The 27207-nt window shown below is 41.5% G+C and overlaps 1 protein-coding gene across 1 annotated transcript in view; it reads left to right on the top strand.

Moving 5' to 3' along the window:
• The window catches only part of FRY (FRY microtubule binding protein), a 398333-nt gene that overhangs the window by 315413 nt on the left and 55713 nt on the right, over positions 1-27207 (top strand). The window contains exons 47-55 of the mRNA XM_045016361.1: positions 417-511; positions 3014-3621; positions 5136-5233; positions 5328-5498; positions 12611-12751; positions 13445-13624; positions 19220-19381; positions 19878-19952; positions 21105-21275. Of these exons, the coding sequence (XP_044872296.1) occupies positions 417-511; positions 3014-3621; positions 5136-5233; positions 5328-5498; positions 12611-12751; positions 13445-13624; positions 19220-19381; positions 19878-19952; positions 21105-21275 (1701 nt within the window). The remainder of the gene's footprint in view (positions 1-416; positions 512-3013; positions 3622-5135; positions 5234-5327; positions 5499-12610; positions 12752-13444; positions 13625-19219; positions 19382-19877; positions 19953-21104; positions 21276-27207) is intronic.

Raw genomic sequence — 27207 nt, 5'->3', positions numbered from 1 at the left:
TATTTTTATAAACTTGACACTATTCACTTCCATTAGGAAATGGACTGAGATCACCAACATATTCCACACAGACCATCAAATAGCCTCAAGGTGACAATAATATTCTGTCCCAACTGCCTCTGCAGAATTTGAACCAGTGACACAGAGGCAAAAGGCTCAGTATCCTATTGTGCATCATCCCCTGATGAGATAACTGATCTCCTTAAGTATACTCTCTCCTTCACAGATCATTCAGAGAGACAGAAAATAAAATGTGCATTAATGTTTCAGTGTGCAATGTAATGGCTCTGGGTTTTTTTCACTATGATTAGTGTTGTGTTCTGTTTTCAATAAGATGCTTCAGTACAGAACGGTTTCTGTTACTGACTTACTGGTGATTGTTTTTGCTAAAATGGCTGACTGTATGTATTTGACAGGGTTATGTAATGGAAGCACTACTTACCTTGGAGGCTACTGTGGATAATCTGTCTGATTGTTTGAAGAACAGTGATCTCTTGACTGTATTATCTCGGTAAGAGTCTGTTCCCTTAATCACATAATCTTTTCCCATATAAATCTTATGAAGCAATACAATGTTCTGCAATCTGAATTGCATAAAATGGTTTTGATATAACTGATCTTGCTCAAAATACATTTACAGAACGAGCCTAAGAGTGCATCTGCACCCAATTTGGCAACTATTGAAATAAATATTGATAAACTTGTGGAGCCTCCTAGCCTGTTATAGATTTTCTTTCTTCCTTTCAGCCATCTACAGTACATTTGTCATCCTCTTTAAACAAATAACATTAGGATTCCACATTCTGTTTTTGTATCTAACATAGTCTTGAAAAGATGTATAGGAAACAACATTTACTTTGCTTAGAATATTGCAATGGGGGTACAGATCACTCCCTGCTGTGAGAAAACTCATGGTTCCCCTAATTAAATATTTCCCAAATCACTGCATGAATGGGCAGGATTTATCCCCTTTGTGGAACAAATAGGGGATTCTGTCTTCAGAACTTAGATATCCCAATGGGTCCTCAGGAGGCCCAATGCCTCTGCACTTGCTTTATGTTTCCCCTTCCTTGACAACCTCCATAAGCAGATGTCTGTGAAGCCTTCTATGAAAAGGGGTTCCACAATATGAAAAAAGGCCACACACAGATTTCCTTTCAGGTTTGAGGATGTTCAGCAGTATGCATCCCCCTGCTCTTGTTCTCACCTCCAGCCCTTCTCAGCTGTGCATCGTTGAACTCATAGGGGGCCCTCCAAGGTTGAGAGGATGGCAACCTTCCTCTTTCTAAAGCACAACCAGTGACAGATCTGTGCACCAAGGGGAGGCTAATGTCTGTCTGTGATGTCAGTTAGCAGTAGTAGGAGCTGGGTGTGCCGCTGGAGGGATCTCCTTAAATTCTAAAGCTTTTCAGGCAACATAAAAGTTTGTGGGTAAAATTCCGAGGTTGGTGCTGTTACAATATATTATAGTATTTTATATTCCAAACCAAGGACCACATGTCCTCTTGACTACACAGTTAAGAAGGGAGCAAAATGAAACAGAAATGCCCCCAAATTGTGGAAGGAAGGGGATAACACCATTTTCTCTCCTGCCCCTAGTGACTGTGTAAGCCTCTCTGCGAGAATACCATAGAGTAGGGGTTCTGCAGTTTTGTAAGTAGAGCATTTCAGAGGTGAGACTTGAGGGAGCTGGGAAGTAGCTGTTCTGTACAGCAACCTTCCCATTGTTAGGTTATAAGCTTTTTGGAACAGAGACTGTGTCTCACTGTTGTCTTTGAACAATACCTAAACACTGTGGGTGCTATTAGCAGGGGCGGCTCTAGCAATTTCGCCGCCCCAAGCATGGTGGCACGCCTGCGGGAGGTCCACCGGAGCCGCCTGCCACCCTCCCGCCGACCGGCGGAGCACCCCCCGCGGCATGCCGCCCCAAGCACGCGCTTGGCGTGCTGGGGCCTGGAGCCGGCCCTGGCTATTAGAATATAAATAGTTAATAAGGGCTGCATGGAATTCCAAGTGGTAATCCATGTGGAAGTTGTAACTCTTTTTGAAACTAGAGCTAAGTCTCCAGTGTGCCTCCCTGAAAGGAGGCTAGGGTAGCACCGTGGATCTTAAGGGAACAGTACTTCTAAGGGGAGCCCTGATAGCTCCATGACAGCCCTCTGTAGGGATAATGCAACATCTCTAAGGGTACGTTTATACTTACCGCGCGGGTCGACGCGGCGAGTTCGACTTCTCGGAGTTCGAACTATCGCGTCTGATCTAGACGCGATAGTTCGAACTCCGGAAGTGCCGCGGTCGACTCCGGTACTCCACCGCGGCAGGAGGAGTTGGCGGAGTCGACCTTGGAGCCGCGGAGTTCGCTTCCGCGGCGTCTGGACGGGTAAGTCATTCGAACTAGGGTAGTTCGAATTCAGCTACGTTATTCACGTAGCTGAATTCGCGTACCCTAGTTCGACCCCGGGGCTGTGTGTAGACCAGGGCTAAGGTTCTGCTTACCAACCATTGGTCTGGCTGCATACATTCTCCCAAGGTGGCCAATACTCCTCCCTCCACAGGGTCAATTTGCCAGTAATTCCACTAGTGGGACTTATGCCAAATAACTCCTGCAGTGGGTCCAGTGGATAGGATAATGAGATTCAGGAGACCTGAGTGCTAATCCCTGCACTACCACTGACCCAGAGCATGACCTTCAGCAAGTCACTTCACCCCTCGTTTGTCCTTCCCCCTACATTCTTTCTTGTCTATTTAGATTGTAAACTCTTCAGGGCAAAGTCTGTTTCTTACTCTGTGTTTGTGCAGTGCCTATCACAATATGGCCCTGTTCTCAGTTGGGGTCTCTAGGTGATATAAATAATAATGGAGAAATCTGTGGGAGGGTACTTTTTTTTTTACTGTTTATCTTTTGATAAATTCTTGGTTTACTTCCTTTTTATTTGTATTTATTTTCTACATTTCTGGTTTGTGATATAATAAAATCCCATTTTTTATTTTTATTTATTTATTTTTTGCTTAGTTCATCATCACCAGACTTAACATCAAGCACTAAACTGACTGCAAATCGGAAGAGTACGGGCCAGCTGAACGTGAATCCTGGGGCTGTAAGTGGTAACACAGCCACTTCTGAACGAAGCAGACACCAGAGGAGCTTTTCTGTACCCAAAAAGTTTGGTGTTGTGGACAGATCCTCAGATCCACCACGTAGTGCCACACTAGATAGAATTCAGGCATGCACCCAGCAAGGCCTCTCCTCTAAAACCAGGAGCTCATCCTCTCTAAAAGACAGCCTCACTGATCCTTCTAATATTAATAATCCAACCAACCTGTTGGCCACCATCTTCTGGGTTGCTGTAGCTTTGATGGAATCTGATTTTGAATTTGAGTATCTAATGGCTTTACGATTGCTGAATAAACTACTAGCTTATTTGCCACTGGATAAAGTTGAAAATAGGGAGAAGTTAGAAAAGTTACAAGGACAGCTAAAGTGGTCAGATTTCTTGGGGCTGCAGCAGCTGTTGCTAAAAGGATTCACTTCTCTTACCACCACTGACCTTACGTTACAACTCTTCAGTTTGCTGACACCAGTATCACGAGTATCTGTGGTGGATTCCTCTCAAATTATAGGTAATGACAATTTTTTCTGTCTTTCACATTTTGATTATGAAATTGTTTTTATGTTTGTTTGATATGAAAACCTCACTATGCTCCTTAAAAATACGTATTCACCTTATGGAATATAAATTTATTTTTGTTTGTGCAAATTGTAATGCATTTTTAAATGAATACATATTTATACTGATAGCAGATCTCTCCAAAGAAACAACTAAAGGGAAATTCTTTTGCTATTACTATTATTTATTATTTGTAATATCATAGCACCTCAGCACCCCAGTCATGGACCAAGACTCCTGTGTGTTAGGTGCTGTACAAACAAAGAACAAAAAGACAGCCCCTACCCCAAAGAGCTTGCAATCTAAATATAAGACAAGAGACAACAGATGGATACAGACAGACAGGGGGAGTACAAGGAAACAATGAGATAGTTTTGGTCAGCATGATAGTCTGAGGTCTCAGCACACCTATTCAATATCAGGGGAGCAGTAACGATGTCATTTTTGTACAGGAATATTCTTTCACATTTCATTTCAAGTTAGAGAACCTAGCAGGGCCTATGAAGTTTTCTCCGTATTTCTGTAATAAAGCCTCGAGTTCTTTTTTCTTGGGCTGGGGAGGGGCTGCTATATTCAGAGCAATGAGAATCCTCACTAGTCAAGGTCTGAAACCAGAATACACCTCTACTCCGATATAACGCTGTCCTCGGGAGCCAAAATATCTTACTGCATTATAGGTGAAACCACGTTATATCAAACTTGCTTTGATCTGCCGGAGTGCGCAGCCCTGCGCCCCCGGGGTGCTGCTTTACCGCGTTATATCTGAATTCAAGTTATATCGGGTTGCGTTATATCGGGGTAGAGGTGTATTTTATCCAAACACCCAATACTTTGGGAAGAACTGTGTGGCTTAGATCTGAATTTTGCATCTCCACTAGCTTTATACCGATTCAGAATTCCCCTCACTTGGGGAATTCTCAGGTGGCCAGTTGCAGCCATCTTACTCCCATCCCCCCTTTTTGGGGGGGGGCATTCAGACAGTATAAAATGTAGGGAAATGGGGCTGAGAATCAGGCCCAACGTTTTATTTTATTACCTCCTCCTTCTCTTACCACATACTAGCAGTATATTATACAAAAAATGCCTCTAGTATTAATGGAATGTTGCATACTAAGGTGTAGGGCCAGATCCTGCAAACATTTACGATTAGTAACAGTGCTTACTACTACTAATTTCATGAGATTATACCTGGTAATAAGCATTTTGTATGGTAGTAAATATTTGCAGAATCAGTCCCATTCTTTGTAATGACACCATCACACTGTCATATATTTAATAGATTTTATGTTTAATCTGATATAACAGTCTTAAGGTGAAATATGGGGCCTGAACAATTTGAGAGTCTATATAACATCACTGTAATGTACTTTTGTGATTATAGCTGCCAGCAAAATATTGCTTAAAAGACAGCTAATATTTCTTTCCTCTCATCAAATATCCACTTTGTACTATATTGTTCTGTACTAGGGTTCCCACTGAATGTCTTGTGTCTCCTGCCTCATTTAATTCAACATTTTGATAGCCCAAACCAGTTCTGTAAGGATATAGCAGAGAGAATTGCTCAGGTAGGAAACGTATTTAGTACACTGTACATCATATTAAGTCTTGTGAATGTTTTTTACTTGTTCTTAACATAATGTGACATTCATATTTAATTAGGTTTGTCTGGAAGAAAAGAACCCCAAGCTATCAAATCTTGCACATGTAATGACCCTTTATAAAACTCACAGCTATACAAGAGACTGTGCTACCTGGGTAAATGTTGTTTGCCGTTACCTCCATGAAGCATTCGCTGACATTACCCTGAGTATGGTTACATATTTGGCTGAGGTAAGTTTTTAAAACCAGTTTTCCATCTTCTATTGACAGACAAACTGAAGGGCTAAAGCCTCTTGGATATTCATTACAGATCTCCTATCCTCTGTTCTTACTCACAGTGCAGATATGAGAGCAGAATTTTGCTGTATGCTTTTTTGAAAAAATTAAACACTAAATGCAAAACATATCTAAAGTCAAGTAAAATCCTCAAGTTGATTACTTGTTAAAGCTGTGCTCGCCGTGAATAAATAGGGTTTTCCACTACACCCAGAACTGGAGTACAAAGAAAGAGTGTGTGTCAACCTTTTATAGTTTATATTTATGGGCTAGATTGTCCAACCCTTACTCGTGTTGGTGAGCACTTACAGGAGTTAGTATTTTCTGTCATTCCTTTCAATGGGACATAAGGGCTGCACAATCTAACCTAAATCGCTTGTTACATAACAATCCATTTCTTGTTATAAATGTCCATGCCTAATGGATCCAAACATTCTTCTGACTCCAGAGAGAACAATTCTTCTTCACTGCTTCTCTCCTCATTCATCAGTAATGGGTAATACCAGCTGCGTACAGAATTCAGAGGCCATCTAATGTTGCTGGAGACTCCAAGCTGGAGCCCCATTCTTCTGCTCAGGCCACCAGATTTTCTGCCCCAGCAGCAGAACAAGTTGGCAGTTCAGATTTTCCCAACCATTTTGTTCTATAACTTTCATGTTTATTTGTTGTCATGCATGACTTCACTTTGTTTCTAGCTCCTCTCTCTCTCCTTTGAGGTGAGGAATCAGTTGAGTATTGAGGGTCTAATCCTCTGGCTTCTCCAGTTCAGCATTTCTCTAGTGAGCACTCTCTGCCCTCCACTGTGGCTACAGAGAAGCCCTGCAAACATCCAGCCAAGTCCAGGGGGGAGCTATAGGGAGCTTTCCAGGAGCCTCACAGGATAAACTGAGCCCTGCTGCCACAAGCCATCATCCTCACTCTGCCAAGGGGCAAATGATGCTCTGCTGCCACAAACTATTGACTGTCACTCTGCTGAGATATGGGCTTCAGAAGGCTAACTATGCCCTGCTGCAACAAGCTGCTGACCCTTCACTCTGCCAGGATGTGAGCTTAAGAGGGCAAGCTATGTCATGCTGCCGCTTTGCTGAAATACAGTCTCAAGAACATGAGCTGTGCCCTGCTGCCACAAGCCATTGACCCTCCCCCCTGCCAGGTTACAGGCTAGAGAGGATAACTGTGCCCTGTAGCCATAAAGCCTCTGACCCTTGCGCTGCCAGAACATGTGGCTTTGAGTCGGAGAGGTGTGGAGGGCCTCAACCCACACCCAAAGCTGTAACTCCATCATGGGAGGCCCAACCAGGAGCATGACAATTCCCATAGAGAGAGTCTCTGGCAAAGGCCAGAGACGCTGAGTTCCAAATAGGCAAAAGCAAGCATCCCCTTTGTAAGGCAGCAGTTAGATTGTTAATGAGCAAGTGGAGTAAATGTCAGGGTTTAAAACCTTTCTCCTTTTCCTCCCCACCCTGAGATGGTAGTGTGTGCTGGGGCATCTCTGCTTACAGGGGTTCTCTGACAGTGCTCTGTAGCAGGTACCCTGCCCCTTTCTTACCCTGCAGCATGTCTGAACCAGCAGAGAAGCCTGTTCCTCCTGCACAGCCCTAACTCAGGCTGCAGTGTAATGGGAATTGTGCCTGTCTAGTTTTCAGTCTGCCAAGGAATGGGGCTCAGAATCTGATGGGCAGGAAGGGGTCTCTCTCTTTGCCCTTCCTCTCTTCATATTTTGGCTCCACACTAATGCATTCTAGGCCTGGCTTGACATAAGTAATTTGCCTCACTTCTTAGTGGGCCAAGTGGGAAGGTGAACGGAAGGTTAAGTTGTAAATTAGGGCTTAAGTAGCAGTATGTGAGAGTCAGGATGTCTGTGCTAACTAAGATAAGCAGGAACACCCTGGTGCTACGGACAATGGATAAGATTAACCTGGAGTATAAAGATCAGGTTATACAGGAACAGTGCCTGGACAGAGCATGCTGTACAGGGATTGGTTCCTACAAAGTAACCAAGCCAATCTTAAATGTTGCAATGTATAGTGAATATTGTATAGTGAAATGTACTGTGTAAATATATATAAAGGAAGAGGTTTGCTGTGTAACTTTGGATGTGTGGTATGCTCTATACTCACCTCCTATGCTTGAGTTTGATCAATTCAGCATAGCTTTGCTGTATGCCAAATAAAGGAACCCGAGTGACAAAATGTGGAGTCAAAATGAGTTTTTGGATCCCAGAGAACTGGATGAAGTGTTCTCCAAGAATATACAAGGTGTTCTGGGCATGCCGAGTGATGAGGGTCTCTGAGAGAATCCCAGCAAGCATACGAAGCACTTTAGGAAGACTGTGACCAGAACAGAGATATGCAAAGACTCCATTCCCCATACAGCTCCACTATCATGGAATTACAGGGAGGAAAATTAGAAAGCCCTGTTTTATGGAGTAAAGTCACAAGTGATACTAGATCTCTCCTAAAGAGCTAACATGGGTGCCTGGAGAGCAGGCAGCAGACATCCTTTCAGGATCCTGTGGCCATTTAGCAGACTATTCCCTCAGTGAAGGTATTTGTACCAGTACCCCTCCTTGGCTGAGGGATCCCTTGACCAGGATGAACAGGGTGCTACCTCCAACCTATAATTAGCCTGGGTAAGCACTCCTCATGTGCAACCTACTGATGAGTGTGTGTTTTAGGTCACCCTCTTTGTCAATGCACAAAAGATGTGAGTTGTTATAGCCCCCAGCCTCAGAGCTTTGGCTCTTCAGCTCAAGCAGTAGCAGATCATGCTTTTAGCTTTGGAGGTCCCCATTTCGATCCCCCATGTGTCAGTCATGAGAGTGGTTGTCACACATGCACCATGAAAAAAATGTTAAACCAAAATGTTATATAAAAACATAACATTTGGGAACCAGTGAAAGACATAGTCACACCTTCAAAACGGAACTTTCTTCCAAAAGATTCCACAGGCCATAACGAAGACGACACATTGCACAGACATTTCAAAGCCTCAGCTGTAGACATTCAGTCCAAAACTTTGTCCTGTACTTAATAAGGAAAATCTACTTGGTGGTAAGCAGGTGACTCATTGCACGGACTGAGAGGTTTCCGCTTCTATTCTGGTCAAATCCTTGATATGACTTGTGACAAGAGCAGTGGCTCCTAACCCCATGGCTATAAGGAAGCCATGTTACACTCATGAATAGCAAACAGTCATATTAAATAGATATTTTAGGCATCCAGATTTACAGTTGAGGAGCTCTTTGGGAAAACAGTAGAGAAATTAGTAGCTGAAAATGCAAACAGGCCTCAACCCTCACTACCAAAGCCAACATAGCAATCCATTGGTCACTGTCAACACCAAAGGTGTTTATGAAGGGAGTATTCCCCTAAGAGAGGGAAGAATCTGGAGCAGAAGCGCCTAATGAAGCCTGCATGTATTTTCTTCCCAAAGCAACAAAATCCTCAGTATGACAAAGAGAAAATGAGCATTTGTGTGAATTCTCAATTCCTGTACAGGACTCTTCTTTCTGCTCTAGCCTTTACACCCAGAGTCAGAAAAAATGGCTGTTAGTACTCACAGCCAGGCTCAGGCAGGGACAATGTAGCAATCAGTGTCTTGTCCAGAGAAACAGACCCATTCACAGCTTACCAGCTGCTTGAATGGATTCATACCCAGGCACGAATCTGGTAATAATTTTACCATCACGGTAAAGATTTGCAAAGATCCAAAACTTGATTGCATCATCCATTGCTTGGCAGTGGTCATCTGTAGACAGTTATCTCTGGTGGCTCAGATTGCTGGTGCTATGCACTGGGTCAACCCCTGAATGCTTTTTCTCAAAATGTACTTCCAATTCCTTCTAAATACATGGAACCACTCAGCAGAGACCATGCAAATTAGGTGTCATTCCCAGATCATATCCAAATATCCCTCTGTGGGCAGGTAAGTATGAGCAACATGCTGAAAACCAACCCATTTTTTACTGTAGCACCTTACATATGCACTATGGAAGCAAGTCTTGCAGTATGGGGAGCATACTTGGAGACTGATTTCCAAAATCTCAGAGTACATCCTTTTAGTTCTCCTCTTCAACAGCCCTATCAAATGCATGTGTGTACCAAAACATATAAATGTGACCACCTGGACTCAGACCAGTGGTCCATTGAGTCCAGTATCATCTCTGACAATAGCCAGCACTAGCCACTTCAGAGGAAGGTGCAAGAAACCCTATAGTGGGAAGTTATGGTGTTCACAGGGGAAGTTTCTTTTTACTTCCCATTAGAGGTTTGCTTAAGACTGAAGCAAAGCCAAGGGATAAGCAGAGGTCAGAACCTCTCTGTGATAAAGGAAATAATGTCCTGGGTAGTGAAGAATGCTGTTTTTCAAGACAGTTCACATAAAGGGATGCAGAAAAGAGGAAAAAGCAGAACTGAAGTCCCACCTCATCCCACTCCACCATTGGCCCAGAAGGCACTTCAGACTTTATAGACAACTAAGGAACCTCCACTGCACCTGCAGAAAACACCAGTCCTCTCGAATCCTTTCATTTAGACCTGGACTACCTACAGTTAACAGAATGGGCATGGGAAGAGAAATGTAGTTTATCAGAGTTTCTCCATTAGCATCATAGATCTTTTCTGGTATCCAGATAGAATTCAACCAGGAAATTACAATGATTGATCTGGTCAAATTACATTTCTGCGTGAGGAGAAACTGAATGCTCTCTGGGGCAAGGGTTGTCTTGTTTGTACAGTGCCCAGCCCTAGGGGGTCCAAGGCTCTAGATGCTACCATAATATAAACAATAATAGTAACCACAAAGTTCTGGTGATCTCATTTACACTAGAGATTCTCCAGGATGTTTCACTGGAGTCCTACAACCAAGCACCATGGGAAAGTGGGTTCTTCAGACAGGCACATCAGACTCCTTATTTGCATATCATCAGGTATCAAAATTAATCAAAATAACAGATTAGACAAGTCTGTGGCTGGCTTTTTTTAGTTGCCATCACCTCCAAAAGATAAGGTTGGAATTAGTTCTTCTGTCTATACAGAACCACACTACTTTTGTCATGAGGAAAAAAGTTACTTGTACTGCTCCAGAAGCCTCTCTCTTCAGATGAGTTTTTATTTCCACAGTTACTGGTAAATAGGGTTCCCCCATCATTTTGTTCTATTCCTTTGCACCCCTTTGGAAGGTTGTGGCATATATGGGCATTCTTAGAGCTCTAAAGATATTTTTCAAGCATATGGAGTATACGTGCCAATTGTACCTTGCTCATCTCTTCCGGTCCAAAATGCCAAGTCTTTAGGACCTCAGTGTTCCTATAGGTGCGATGTTAAAATCCTGCACCAGTTGACATGCTAAGAAACCAGTTACAAAGGAGTCAGGGCTCAGTCTGTGAGGTCCCTGGTGGCATTGTGGGTAGAAGGATATGAGCCTAATCTGAGTAAGATTTGCAACATGGATTTCCATTCCCCTGCAGAGGCATCCTTTGGTAGGAAAGTGTTGATGGGTCGGTTCCCAAATAATTCCTTAAATTATACAGCTCTTACTCTATATGGGGGGATTCTTTTTCTGCCTATTATTCTACTGTAATAATAATTAAAACTCTGTTTCTTCCACCCACTTTTGTGATTCATTGTTCACTATTTCCCATTATTGGTGAATGAGGAGAGAAGCTGTGCTGCAGAATGAAAAATTTCTTACCTGGTTATTTTCTTTCTGCTAGGAGCTTTTCTCCTCATTGAACCCAATCTACTAATCTGGGAAATGACTGGAATACAATTTGTAAAATTTGAAATTTGTCTCTAAAAGGAGACTTGGACATATAATGATCTTAAGTTTATTTACATATTATATCAAATTGTTGTGTTAATGCTAATAATTGACTGCTGGAGGATTTCTGCAGCCAGGGGCGGCTCTAGGCATTTTGCCGCCCCAAGCACGGCAGGCAGGCTGCCTTTGGTGGCTTGCCTGCGGGAGGTCCCCGTCCCGCGAATTTGGCGGCAGCCTGCAGGAGGTCCACCGAAGCTGCGGGACCAGAGGACCCTCCTCAGGCAAGCCGCTGAAGGCAGCCTGCCTGCCGCCCTCGCGGCGACCGGCAGAGCTACCCCTGCAGCTTGCCGCCCCAAGCACGCACTTGGCGTGCTGGTGCCTGGAGCCGCCCCTGTCTGCAGCTTTGGGAGAACTTTTCTGGCAGCCAGAGCTGAAAGGTGGGGCTTAGTCCTAGAGCCTCCAACAACATTAGGCCACCTCCAACTTCCACATGTGGGAAGTATTACCTGTTAGCAACGAATGAGGAGAGAAGCCACTAACAAAAAATTATTAGATCAGAAATTTATTATTCATGTGACACACAAATCCTTAAGGCTCTAATCTTTTGAAGCCAGTGGAACTACTCACATACGCTAGGTTAAGCATAATCATGTTTGCAAAATCAAGATCTTGTACTCCTGGATGCAGATACAAACATTCCAAAGTTTGGTGATATTTAAAGCTAGGGGGTTAGTTTAGGCTCATCTCTATATTAATTTCCACCGTGAGAGAGACCAGGCATTCCATCTTCCTATCTAGTGAATATGTGTTTCCATGGAAGCTATCTCTGGAGAGCATTGGTAGTGAAATTTATTGGGTAAATATAATTTGCTGTCTGAATAACAGTGGTCTAATTCTTTCTGCCTGTGTCTCCTCAACCTTTTCCTCAGACTTCCAGCCAAGGAAAAAATAAAAAGATATTTGGCTATTTTTTTATTGGATGTATCTCTCAATTAAATTCTGAATTTCAGCTGCCAGCTTATTCTGTTCTTCTACAGGCTTGCTGAATAGCTTAGAATAAGAGTACTGGGCAGACAAGAAGCTTTGTGTCATTATCAGAACATAGTTAATTAGCTCCAGCCTCCATAATTTACCTTTTGTAGTTTGTCTTGTTAGTAACATCATCACTAATTATTGTAACAAGACATTCTAAAATTATTGTTTTTCAACTAGGGAAATGCTGTCCGTACATGACTGATATTGGTGCTCTTTTATTTGAGAAACAACCTTTCAAAATCCAGTTATTTTCACTTGTTTTTTCATAGTTACTGGAAAAGGGCCTTCCCAGCATGCAACAGTCCCTCTTGCAGATGATCTACAGTCTTCTTAGTTATATGGACTTGTCAGGTATTCCTGTTAAACAGTTTAACATGGAAGTGTTAAAGACAATTGAAAAATATGTGCAGGTAAATATTGCATCTTCCTTATATTAAAATATGAATTGAACAGTAGTTACTGTGAAATATGAACCTTTCATATTGGAACTTAGGAATTACCACACTGACACACAATATCTAGTCCAATATTCTCCCTCTGTCTCTGCTATAGCCAATACCAGGTGTGTGCCAAAGTAAAATGTAAAACTTTCATAACCCACTATAAATTATTTAATTAGATTAAAATACTTCAGGTCAAGGAGTTCTCATTTTGTCTTGTGCAGTGCAAGCACCTTGTCTGTGCCTAACCAATGATAAATAATAATGTATCTAATTGCAAGTAAATGCAAAACTGTACCATGACACCATGGCAGAAATCTCTTCCTGATCTAACTGGTAATTAATTTGTACTCTGAAGTATGAGGGTTGATGGTAGTCCTGTAATTTTTTCCTTCTTGTTTAACTGCAGATGTTATTTATATAAATGTCGATTCCTTTTTAAAAAAACCAACCCTTTATTCTACTAGCACTATTTCTAGAATTCATTTTGGTACTGAATTCCAAAATCTATGAATGATTTCAATATTTAACTTACTTTAATTGTGTGTCATCACTTCTAGTCTTTGTTAAGATTTGTGATTAATAATATGGCTGTAAATGTATTGTTAATCGATGTAAATTCTTATTTCACATTGTTTTGACAAAAACAATATCTACTTCTAGAGCATTCACTGGAGAGAAGCCTTGAACATCTTGAAGTTGGTAGTTTCTCGCTCTGCCAGCCTGGTTTTACCTTCCTACCAACACGGTGAGCTTTCAAAAATGGAAATACATCGAGTGTGGAACAGTGCCTCAAAGGAACTGCCAGGGAAAACTTTGGAGTTTCATTTCGATATTTCTGAGGTACTGTATATATCACAAGGAAAATCTACTAGTCAGACCTTAATTTCCATCTTATTCTTTATGAAAGTTGAAGAATTGGGAAGCAGGGAAAATTTCAAGACATTATCTTAAAAACATTATTTTAGATCCAGAGTTAAACTTAATGACCTATATGAGAAGACCATGTTCTTCTTTGAGTAGTGTGCCTCTGGGTGCTTCACTTAAGGTACATGAACGCCTTTGATCATAGATTTTCATTAGCAGTATCTGTTCAGCCCACATATGCACCATTGATATCCTTGTGCCTCACACCATGGCTATATTAGGCTGCATGGACGAACCACCCTCAGTTCCTTCTCAGCCACCTTGGCCTGAGTGACTGATCTCTTGGAACTGGGAGCAACCTGAATATTTTGTGATGTGATATGTATCACTAAGTCCAGCTTGCTTGGGTGGCAAGATAGACTGGAGAGCCCAAGGGAACTGTCTGTGACTCCAAGGTAAGACTCTTACAGTGATCTAGGAGTTCACATTTGTTCCTGGATTGGTGAAATCTAATTATAGAACAGGGGTAAGCAACCTATGGCACGTGGCACGCGAGCTGATTTTCAGTGGCACTCACACTGCCCAGGTCCTGGCCACCGGTCCAGGGGGCTCTGCATTTTAATTTAATTTTAAAAGAAGCTTCTTAAACATTTTAAAAACCTTATTTACTTTATATACAACAATAGTTTAATTATATATTATAGACTTATAGAAAGAGACCTTCTAAAAACCTTAAAATGTATTACCGGCACGCAAAACCTTAAATTAGAGTGAATAAATGAAGACTCAGCACACCACTTCTGAAAGGTTGCCGACCCCTGTTATAGAACATACCACCATTTTGGGGTGTCTGCCCTGCTTTTGACAGTCTACCATGAGATTGGCACTCTCAGTCATGAGCCACTGCAGACAGCGTGACAGATAACATCGGGCTATACCATCCATTTTACTGCCCTCCCACCTCCTTGTTCCCCTTCCCCATTCATCTGTAGGGACCCCTTTCATGACTCCCTGTTAAGACAGGAATTAAATTCCCTTCTTTGGTTAGGAGCAGTAGAACCAGTCCCTGCTCAGCACAGGGGGAGAGCTTTCTATCTGAGGTATTTCCTCATATCATAGAAAAACAGAGGGTGGAGACCAATCGTGGATCTCAGACTCCTAAAAAAATTCATAAACTCTCAGAAGTTCAGGATGGTGACTCTAGCGGCTATAATTCTTTCTCTAAAGTCAATGGATTAGTTTTGAGCCCTTGACCTTTAAGATACATACTTCTGTATAGCAGTACACCTGTCTCACAGAAAGTTCCTGCATTTTTTCATAGGCCAGGATAATTTTCAGTGTCAGGTCCTGTTTGGCCTCTCCTCGGCTCCGAGAGTGTTTTCAAAGGGTCTAGTGGTGGTTGTCTTCTTGCGTCATCAGACGATCACAGTATTCCCATACCTCAGTGACCGGCTGCTCCAAGGATCAATCATACCACGAGGTGTCATCTGCTCCGCAAAAACACTTTCCCTGTTCTTAGATTTGGGCCTGCAGATGAATGTGGAAAAATCCACACTGACTCCCATTCAGAACATACAATTTATAGGGCCATCCCTGGCTCTTTAGTAGCCAAGGTCTTCCTTCCCATGGACAAGTTTGTAACATTATCAAAGCTTGTCAGAACTATTCAAAAGAGCCCTCAGAGTTGAGTCAGAAACTCTCTTCAACTCCTCAATTATGTGGCAGCTTGTACCTTTGTGTCCGAACATGCGAGGTTACCTCTTTGCTATTTCTAGGAGTAGAGGTGACACGTTGGGGGCATGTGGGTTCACATGCCCCCCTGATTGTTTGGTCACATGGTGGGCTGGGCCCCCTCCCTGCGCAGCAGCTGAGTTGATGAACTGTGCCGGTCAGAGAGAGGCAGGAGCAAAGGAATAGCAGGGAGCTGCATGGAGGAGCTTCTCCTTGCCTGGGGGTCGGGACTCAAGCTATTCTAGGGTTGTGCCCCTCCTACCCCCATCAGCAGGCATGGATCATCTGTGCTACGGGGTGGCTCATCAGATTACTCACCAAACAAACACAACCTAGACAAGCAGGTGTCAATTCCCAAGCAGGTAAAGCATTCCCTAGACTGGTGAAAGGTTCATCGCAATGTAGGGGCAAGCGTTCCTTTTCTTCAACCTACACCAATGGTAACCATAACCATGGATGCTCTCACAGTACAGGGGAAATGATCACCCCAGGAAACCTCCCTCAATATCAACCTGCTGGAGCTCACAGCAGACAGAAATGGGTGTCTTCATTTTCTGCCTCTCATCAGGCACAGATCCATGAGGATCATGATGGACAACATGGCCGGTGTGTTCTGTATCAGTCAGCATGGAGGAGCAAGATTCCCCTTCCCTCTGTGCTGAAGCGATAAGCTTATGGAACTGGTGCATAAAACATCACATAGGAATCTCGCAGTGTATCTTCCGATCAGACAAAATGTCATGGCTGATGCTCTCAGCAGGTATTTTCCCCAAGACTACAAATGGGAGCTGAATCCCCAGGTCCTGGTCAGCATTTTTCAGATTTGAGGATTACCAGAAGTGGCGCATTTTGCAACAACTGAGAATAAAAGATGCCACATATTTTGTTCAAGGGGAGGGTTAGGTCACTATTCCCTGGGAACACTTTCCTACTCCCTGGGAATGGGAAAACTGTTTTATGCTTTTCCCCAGATGCTTTTGATCCTCAGAGTGGTGAACAAAATCATACAGGATGGGATCCGAGTCATTCTAATAGCCCCAACGTGGTCGAGGCAAGCGTGGTTTCCTTGCCTGCTCCAGCTAGCTCTCTGTCCACCAATACGTCTCCCAATCACTCCTCCACTCCTCTCCCAGTTGACTTCTGCATCCCAATCTCAGCCTTCTCCACCTCAAGGTGTGGCTTCTCGATGGTTTGTGGGGCTAGAGTCAATCTGTTCTACAGAGGTACAGCACATATTATTAAACAGCAGGGAAGATTCTACTAGAAATACTTCAGAAGTGGAGACGATTTAGTCACTTGTGTGAACTCCAGGACACTGTCCAGCGGTGTGGCCCGCTTCTGCTTGTTGTGGAATACCTTTTGCAGTTAAAGAAAACAGGGCTGTCACTTAGTTCTCCCAAAATTCATCAGGCAGTCCTAACAGCTTTTCATACCATTATTGAAAAGTGCTCCATGTTTTCTCACCATGAAAACATAAGGTTGCCAAAAGGCTTGGGAAATTTCTTTCTACTGGTGAAAGGCCCCACCACTGTTTGGGACTTTAACCGGGTTCTTAAAAGTCTCAGGAAGGAATGGATAGTGACCTGCTCCTTATCGAATTTGTCTATGAAAACAGCCTTCCTGGTGGCTATTACCTCAGCTTGCAAAGTTGGAGAGATTGGGGCCTTAATGGCAGAACCTCCTTTCACAGTTTTCTACAAGGATAAGGTTCCTTACGTCCACGTCCCACGGTTCTTCCTAAAGTGTCTTCTGAATTTCATCTGAATCAGATCACTTACCTGACAGTTTTCTTTCCAAAACCACACAAGTCCAATGTGGAGACTGTATTCCATACTCTAGATGTCAGAAGGGCGTTATTTACATTGGACTAAATAATTCCTTAAATCCCCTAGACTGTACATTTCATTTGCAGACAGATCAAAAGACTCTGCAATTTATACCCAAAGGCTATCAAAATGGATTTTGGAGTGTATTATAGCTTGTTATCAGCACTGTCCCCGCTCCCCCCCCCCCCCCCCGGCTGGTGTGTCAGCTCACTCGACAAGGTCAGAATCTACATCTGTGGCTCTAATTTAAAATGTCCCATTTGCTGAGATCTGCAGAACTACTACACCAGGGGTCGGCAACCTTTCAGAAGTGGTGTGCCGAGTCTTAATTTATTCACTCTATTTAAGGTTTCATGTTCCAGTAATACATTTTAACGTTTTTAGAAGGTCTCTTTCTAGAAGTCTATAATATGTAACTAAACTATTGTTGTATGTAAAGTAAATAAGGTTTTAAAAATGTTTAAGAAGCTTCATTTAAAATTAAATTAAAATGCAGAACCCCCCAGACCAGTGGCCAGGACCTGGGCAGTGTGAGTGCCACTGAAAATCAGCCGAACATGGCACGCGTGCCATAGGTTGCCTACCCCTGTACTACGCAGTCTTTGGTACATTTCTTCTCTAGACACTGTGCTTAGTCAGTGCCTCCAGATCTGAAGCAGCAATTGGCAATGCAATTCTTTCCTCGGTAATGGACTTGACTCCGAAGCTCCCTGATGGGATACAGCTTAGGAGTCACCTGAAGTGGAGCATCCCTAGGGACACTACTCGAAGAAGAAAGAGAAGTTATTCACTCTGTGCAGTAACTGTAGTTCTTCAGGATGTCCCCCCCTATAGGTGCTCCACTACCAGCCCTCTTTCCCCTCTGCATTGGAGTTTCCACCTGAGGCTTGGCAGTGGAGAAGGAATTAAGGGTGGTTTGCTTGTGCAGCCTGATATAATGTCAGTGCAGGGCACAAGGATATCAACAGTGAATGCGCGGGCTGAATAGACACTGCTAATGAAAATCTCCCATCGAAGGCGCATGGGCTGCACACTCACCTGAAGTGGAGCACCCCTAGGGACACACTATCTTAAAGAACTACAGTTACTGCACAGGGTGAGCAACCTCTCTTTTTGGTTTTGGTTTCAACTTATTTTTTAAGAACATGGGGTTCCCAGGGGAAAACTCTAAGAAAAGAAATGGGGAGGAAAAAACCAAATATATATAGGGTGTGTGTGTGTGTGTGTTACATTTTGCATCTTTATAACATAGCTGTTGACTTGATTAATTTAAATACAAATTATAATAAATTCTTCTTTTTAAAATTTACAAAAATATGTTACCAGAGTAACACTGTATTATCTAGTTTCAGACTGGAGTCTTTTGACAGGAGATATTTTGACCATGCAAACATTTACATACATATTTAACTTTATGGGATTATTCACCTGATTAAAGTTAATTACATGTGTGTATGCAGGATTGGAGACTTTTTCTTACAACAGCTACTGAGAAACAGGGTTTATAAAGGAAACGCTACCACAAAAGGATATACTTTTAGTATTTTTCCATAAAGGTTTTCTCACTCTTATTGTCCTGGGCTCTCTGAGCACTCTGGCCTGATCCAGCAAAACATTTCAGTATGTGCGTAAGTGCTCTGCTGGATCAGAGCCAGAGTGCTCAGCACCCTGCAGAAAAACGCCTTTAACAACAGCCTGTGTTAAAATAAGTTTATTTAACAAAATTTGCTTTTCTCCATTGCCTGTTCAGTAAACTCATTTATTACTGTAAGTTGCTCCTGAATGCTGAGGTGCTGGCATTGTTGGGGGCAGAGATACTGTGAAGAATATATGATGGAAGAAATAAATGTAAAGATTTATATGGGGCTTATAAACAGAATAACAAAAAATAGGTAAAATGTTGGGCAAACCTGTCTTCAGAATGACATTCATCTGCAAGTGAGCTAACAGGTGCCTTTATAAGCTCATTAAAATTATTCTACATAATGCGGCTTTATTCTCTCTGTTATTTCAGACTCCAATTATTGGGAGACGATATGATGAGCTACAGAGTTCTGCTGGTCGAGATGGTAAACCCCGGGCAATGGCTGTCACTCGAAGCACTTCCTCAACCTCCTCAGGTTCTAATTCCAATGTCCTCGTTCCTGTGAGCTGGAAAAGGCCTCAGTATTCTCAGGTAGAATTCCCACTAAGTTCCTGTAATGGAGCCCCCTATTCATTACAATATGCCTGCAGCATTGCTCCTGAATGTGACCTTGTTTTGCATTATTGGATTTTGTTAACTGCCAGCTAAAGAAAAACATGCAAAATGTATTTATTTATTTATTGCTACTGTTAAGCATATTGGAAATTTGAGATGTTTCAAAAACTTATTATGCATGTGCTTAATTTCACGATCTTGAGTAGTCTCAGTGAAGTTATACATGTGTTTTAGTGCTTTACTAGTTTAGGGCCTAATGGAATGAATAGACCGGTTTTTAAATTTTTTTAAGTACTGAAAAAATATTAGCTGCTCCTTTTATCTATTTCCCTGTATGTATAGTTGCTCTAAAGTAATTCCTTTAACATCAAACCAGTGAGTCTCTGATCATAGTTTTTCCTAAAAACATATCCCTCTGGTTTCCAACAGACGAATAAAGGATGATGCTAAAATTAAAAATGTTTTTTTCTAGAAAAGGACAAAGGAAAAGCTGGTACACGTCCTTACCCTGTGTGGTCAAGATGTGGGGCTGAGCAAAAACCCTTCAGTGAGTCTTGCTGCATTTACTGTTTTGTCTTTTGTTGTTTTTGTATCTTTAATTTTAAATACCAAAAACTTTATCTCCCTGAATTTCAGAGGTGTTTTAATTTATTCCATGTCATAAACCCATCATTGTAGTTAGCACAATCTGGCACATGTTGCATTTCTCAGCACAAAGGCCAGTGATTGAGCATGGATAGTAAACAGCCCTCTCACTTTTAGAGGCTATTCTTCCAGAACAGGTTATGAAGCAGTTCGGTGAAGCATTGTTGGGATGCTGGCACTATCACTGTCCAAGCTTTACCTGTTCTATGGATAGAACATTTTGGTCTCCAGTACTGTCAATCTAGCTCCTTTCAGAAGCCCTAGATTCAATTACAGAAAAAGCAATGAAGATTAGCACCCTTATCATCCCATGAGATAATGAGTCTAACATTACTCTTTAAGGAAATGAGTATTGTCTCATGCAGTGGAATGTATAGTGGGCTATTCCAATTTTGTTGGTTGATCAAGGGATTTTTTAAATTTCAAAGGTAAAGATTTGTATTTATTTTCTTTAAAATATGCTTAAACATTTTTAAAGCACTATATAAATCTTGAGTACTTTGTGTTACATTATTACTATGTCACTCTTGCTATTATGTTGTGGAGGTGTTCTCAGTTTGAACAAAACAGGAACCCACAGAATGAATTGTTCTCATCTGAACTGCAGACATTGTTCAGTAGGAAAGGAAAAGCTACTGCTGCACAAATTAGTCTGTTATGTTTCCTAATCTCTCCACATGCTTAAGCATGTTTAACTAGAGGTTTTCTGGTGAAAGTATTAACTCATCCCCTTGACAATCCTTTCTGCAGTGGGCTCTTTGAATTTCATTCCCATAAATGTATATAAACATTTAGGCAACATCAGTCTGCAGCCATTAAGAGGTAGCTATTACATTCTTGGACATGTTCCTGCAGCATGAAGTTGTGTCTTTGTACAAGATTTAATCTCAAGGCACCTGTCCAACATAAATAATAAAAGAGCGTGTTCTAAAAATACCAGCTAAAGGAATTAGGTGTGTACTGGAAATACAGTCTTCTGAATAACCAATTCAGCTTTTACTAACAAGCAACCAGAGGGGAAAGTTTCTCAAAAGAGAAATCTTTTGAATTGTAGGTAATTTTTTCTTCATGTGGTGATTTGGATCTGATTGAGCACCAGACAAGCTTGGTGTCTTCAGAAGACGGAACGAGGGAACAAGAGAACATGGACGATTCAAACAGTGAACAACAGTTCAGAGTCTTTAGGGACTTTGATTTCCTAGATGTTGAACTGGAAGATGGGGAGGTACAGTATATTCTTTATGAAATGGCTTTGCTTAAGTTTTATCTCTGGCTAAAACACAGTTTAACACTTCTTATTATTAAGTAATTCACTCTTTATAACATAAAAATGTAAAGTATCAAAGGGGTAGCCATGTTAGTCTGGATCTGTAAAAGCAGCAAAGAGTCCTGTGGCAACTTATAGACTAACAGACGTCTGTTAGTCTATAAGGTGCCACAGGACTCTTTGCTGCTTTTATAAAAATGTAACTGTATGACTCTAGATTTGATTTTCAATAAACGTATTTATAATGTTCACAGTGTTGTGACAGTAGCTTAACATTGACAAGCTACCACACCTTCCTGTCTGAACCCACTTTAATACACACTGCAATTACTACTGAAAGGCAAAGCTGCAGTTCTAATGACAACACAAATATCAGGTTTCTGTAACTTTAAGGTGAAATTAAAAGCTCTGAAACACAAGTTGTTGAAGATCCCAAATTGTTAACAAAATATATCTGTAGCTTTTAAGAATTTATATTATAAAACAAAACAGTTTAAAATCAGTTCTTTCATCAATAACCTGCCAAAACCTGAATTCAAGCCCTCGGGGTTCTGTTACTCCTGCAACAGTTGATGAAATCACTAACATTTGAGCACTGAAAAGGATGCAGTTTCTGCTCTGCCTTGGGTGTCAATGATTTCATGGCTCTTGCAGGAGCAAAACAGAACCCTGAGGCTTGAAATCAGGACTTGGCAGGTAAAGCCTGTCAGTTCACCTTTAATTACAAATGCTTCCAGGGAACTTCAATCAAATATACATCATATAGTTGATGGATAAGGTTGTTCTAGTCTTTATTTTGTTTTAGTTTTTTTAAACCATTTAACCCTTGAGCAAACCTGTTCCAACTGGGAATAATCCTTTCCATTTGAATGGGAAGGGACAAGAAATTCATACCCAATATTGTACATGTCTAACAATGTTGCTACCATTTAAAAATTCAGAAACTATTGGTCAACTATTTCCAAGTATTTAAAAATGCAGATCTTTGGCCAGCCTGACAGTTCAGCTGGTAGCACATCTTGCTACTGCTGTGGAGACCCAGATTCAACATTTATAGCCTCGAGTCAAAAGTGTGTGCAGCAGAGCTTACAAGCACACTTGCTGGCACATTTCAAGTTGTATTACAAGAAGCAGTCATCCTTCTCCATTGTGAACTCAGGTGTCATAATGCCTGTGATTATTTTTTTTAATCAAGAGATAAAAGAGAGAATGAAGGGATGGTGCAGACATAGCTTTAGTGTGGATTCATGTGTTCAATTGGACTCACAGAAATCATGAAACCAAGGGTGCAAAACCAGGGAAACATACACTTTCCCTGGCCAGATAAGTAGAGGAGGCCCCAGGGGTGGCCTCATCCCACCAGTGGTATTCCTTGTCCCACAGGGCTGAGCCTGTCTCCCCATTCTGAATGTTGCAACCTGGTGCACGGGGTCACAGTACCTCTCAGAGATGGCCAGGCCAAACCTAAATGGCACTCACTGCACCTCCACAGAACCCCCCCTCCTCCCCACACACACACTTTAATGTGATTGGCAGCCTCTGCTCAAAAGTGGCCCATAACTGGAAATACAAAAGTGGTGTCATGCAAAGATTGAGATGCATTGGCAGAGTAGTATGAGGAAGCTTTCACAATGCCAGCCTGTAATATGGTTCTTAAGCCAATACTGTTAGCCCTCACTTTCGTAAGCATAAAATTCACTTACCTTTTTAAAATAAAAATTCCAGGCCCCCAGCCAATTCTGCCATTATCTCTACTGCTGTCCGTGCAGAAGACATCTTTTCCAATAGCATTTTATATCTCAGTTCTTGAAATTATAAGGTCACTCTCCCTGCCAGGCTTCACTCACTCTTACTGTTGTCATTCATGACAGGCATTTTCTTACATAACCATTTGCTCTAAAATGCGTCTATTTCAATTTCAGACCTCATTAGGTAGAATGATAGGGGAAAGAGGCACCTGTATGATATGGCACTTCCCTCTTTGACCTCTTGGAGGAAAGCACTAAATGTCTCACTGGATGTAGATATCTGACAAATAAAAGCAAAATCATCTGCTAGATGCATTCATGGCTAAACTGAATAGCTTGCAGGAAAATTTTTAAATGAGTTCTGACTAGATTTACAGGAATAATTTTAATCTGTGTTTGTTATAATAGAGTTCAAAAACTGTTAAATAATGATAAAAGACAAAATATTTATGCCAAATAACTTTGTAAAAAAAAAACAAAACCGTCTGCAGTCATTACAACACATCTTTAAAAATGTATTCAAAATATTACAATGCAATGATAATTTTATTATAATTTGATCGTCAGATGATAAATTGGCATGAGAATCATGAAAGCAGGATTCCAACCACAGACTGAGATTTGAGAATTGCTGCTTCTTTCCCTTCAGCAGTTAAAATCAGATGGAGAAAAAAAGTCAATATTCAGCCAGAGAGCAAAGATTAAAATTTAGACAAACCAATTAGAAAATTGTTGTTATTGCTATTAGTAGCACTGCTAAAGTAATGCTTACAGATCCAGAACCAGGTTGGCACCTCATTGTGCTAGGTGCTGTGAAGTCCCTGCCACAAAGAGTTTATAGTCTTAATCCCTGATCCTGCAAAGATTTAAGTATGTGCCTAACTTTAGTATTGAGGCCTAAATTAGTCAATATACAATAGAAGGGTGAGGGGAATGGATGTAACATAAACTCAGCAGATTGTGCATTGTTAAATTTTGGCAAACATCTTACAGTTCATAATAATAAAAATAATTAATAATTAATATAAACATTCCCAACTCTCTACAAGAGATTAGTCCATGTTATTGAGTAATGGCCATATCATCCCTGGAATCACATGAGCAGCTTCCTTTGAACCAGTGACCATACCAAACATGTAGCAATTACAAAGTCAGATACAAAAGGAGGAAAAACTTAATAGTGTGTTTAGTTCATCCTGGAAAGGATTCTACTGTGGTTTTCCATATGTTTTGACCATCCCAGTATTGAACTGCTATTGACAAAGCTTGCTCCTAAACCTTAAACAAAAAAAATCAGTCTTATGGTACTTGTGGATCAAGTATCCAACATCTCTATTTTTACATAAAATAAAACTGAAAATACAGATTAAAAAAACCCTTCACTATTTGATAAACTGCTCCACATCTAAAACTTGCAGACCAAGATTTAAGCAAGACTGGAGTTATTACTTTCAACTTTGAATGCCTGAAAAGAGGGAAGTATAATAGGAAATATATATTTATTTTTAACTATAGCAACATTATTAGGCAATCCAATAATATATTTCCTGTAACTCAGTGGTCCCCAACCTTTTTGTGGCCAGTAGCACATTCATATTTTCAGAAGAGTGTGGCGGGCGCCAACAATTTTTCAAGGCTTATTTTGTATTTGTACATTAAATAATATGAAATCATCATATTCAATATTACATAATATATGAATCCAGAGAGAAACTGGCGCCTGCAGCCCCGGAGTACTCTGTCCCCAGCAGGTGCGGGGCCCCAGCTTCTCTCCCCTGCTAGGCACTAGGCGGGCCCCGCGCCTGCCAGGGACAGAGAACACCAGCACCTGCAGCCTGCAGCCCAGGAGTTCTCTGACCCCGGTAGGCGCGGGGCTGCAGCTTCTCTCTGGCTTAAGGCGCGGCCCCGCACCTGCCTGGGACCAAGAACACCGGCATCCGCAGCCTGCAGCCCCAGAGTTCTCTGTCCCCGGCAGGCATGGGGCTGCGGCTTCTCTCCCCTGCTGGGCACTAGGTGGGCCCCACGCCTGCTGGGAACAGAGAACACCGTGCCCACACCCTGAGTTCTCTGTCCCTGTCAGGCGGGTGCACTAGGCGGGCACACATAAATGCCCCGGCGAGCACCATGGCGCCCGCGGGTACCGCGTTGGGGACCACTGCTGTAACTGAAGCCTCACATCATTATGCAATTCAGTATTTTAAACAAATACAAATAAAGGGCCTAATTCAGGCCTTGCATAAGAGGTGAGAACTATAGTGCCTTCATTGGAACTTTACCCACTTACACCTAGTTTAAATTTGGTGTTCATAAACATGAATAAAACAGTGTTGGAAAGCTCAGACTAGCACAAACGGAGACAGCTATTTTGGAAAGATTGTATTATAAACAGGTCAGTGCTGGGTGCATTATGCACAGATCACAAGATATGATTGTTTGGTATTTAATAAAGATTTAAAAACCAATAACATAGTATTTTATTTTTATTTTTTACTTAACGGTAGCATTACAGAGCTAAAATTTTTCTGATCGCGTTATTTATTACTGTAGGGCAAATGTTTAAGTATATGGTATCTTTAATACAGTCATTTAAAATAGATTTTTATTTGTTTTTCTATCTATTATATCTGCTATCCAGGAACTTCAGGTAAGATAATGCTATTTGAATTCAGATGTGCAAGTAGATGGTGTGTATTGCTGCAAATTTGTATTATAGAATAACATCATAGGTTTTTTTTCTCTTTCAGTTTGTGTGTGTGTGTGTATGTATGTAAGTGCTGTTTCATGTGCTGTTTTGCCCTAGAAATATTTTTAAAGCTCTAGAAAAAATTGAGTTTAAAGTAATTCAACTATTTGGGGCTTAACTTCAAATACGTGTGGCTTTGCATTATCAAAGAATATGTGATTTTAAAAATGGAGATTCTAGATGAAATCCCCTCATTTCTAATTTGAGTTGCAAAGTTGGACTCTTTTTCTTTTTCAATAACTGTGCACACAAGTAGTACATAGACACTAAAAAACAGGAAATATGTTTAGTTAATCTGTCACATTTATATTGTTAAAATGTAGAAAAGTTTTTTGCCTTTGTAGCATTAAACTGCTGATGACTGACTCCTAACTTCCATGTTGAAATTAATAGGTACATTGGTTCTGCTTAGCATGTTGCGAAAACTGGTACATGTGACCTCTTTATAGAAAAGTTTTCAGTAGTCCACAGTTCCCCAGAATTTTGCTGACTATTTATGGCTCTGATCCTGAAAACATATATGTGCTTACATTTACTCGGGAGTAGTTCCATTGAAGTCAATGGGACTAATGTGAGTAAAGTTAAGGATGTGCATATATGGTTTGCGGAGTTGGGGCCTAAGTTTTAAACCTTTAACTTTCTGTAGAAAATTGAAATGACACTGGAAGCTATTAAGAGATCATAGAAAATATTATTTGGAGAGCGAGAAAGCCTCATTCATCCTACAGCAGCGGTTCCTGTCTCACAGGATTGGGCCTGGCTCCCCATTCTGGATGTTGTGACCTAATGCATGAGATCACAGCATCTCTCTGGTTTGGCCTGGCTGCCCCCCTATCATGCCAGGTCACAACATCCAGAGCAAGAGCTGGGTCAAGCCACCACTATGGAATGAGTATGGCGCAGGCTCGCTCTCCAGCCCCCTTATGCCTCCTAGCTTCTCTCCTTTACACTAGGTCTACAACCCTCCTAGAACCTTCCCCACCATTTGGAAACAGACACAAGCATATGGACACAAGCATATGGAAATACTGTGTTAATCTTAAATGACTAAAACATATCTAATCCACGTGGACAACACTGTATCTATATACATTGCTATTTGTGTGCAAAGTTAATGGAAACATGTTTTGCCAACACTGCCAGGGAAGCTCTTGTCTGAAACAAGCTTGGCACAATTCCTTCTGGCTTGATTCAGGATATATTCTGGTCTGCCTGGTAGAACTGCTTTTTATTTTATTTTTTTTCCCTGACTGCAGAGGTCCCAGTTTCAGTCTGGGTTGTGGTAGTGTTTAGGATGGACACACAATGTGTTCAACCCCTGCCTCCCACACCATAAGATGCTAAGTGATAGAGTACGCTGTTGTATCTGGCCATTGTTCAGGCGACACAATGATCACAT

The sequence above is a fragment of the Mauremys mutica genome, chromosome 1 (genome assembly GCF_020497125.1).
Source record: "Mauremys mutica isolate MM-2020 ecotype Southern chromosome 1, ASM2049712v1, whole genome shotgun sequence".
Classification (NCBI taxonomy): domain Eukaryota; kingdom Metazoa; phylum Chordata; order Testudines; family Geoemydidae; genus Mauremys; species Mauremys mutica.
This window is presented reverse-complemented; position numbering and strand designations above follow the sequence as displayed.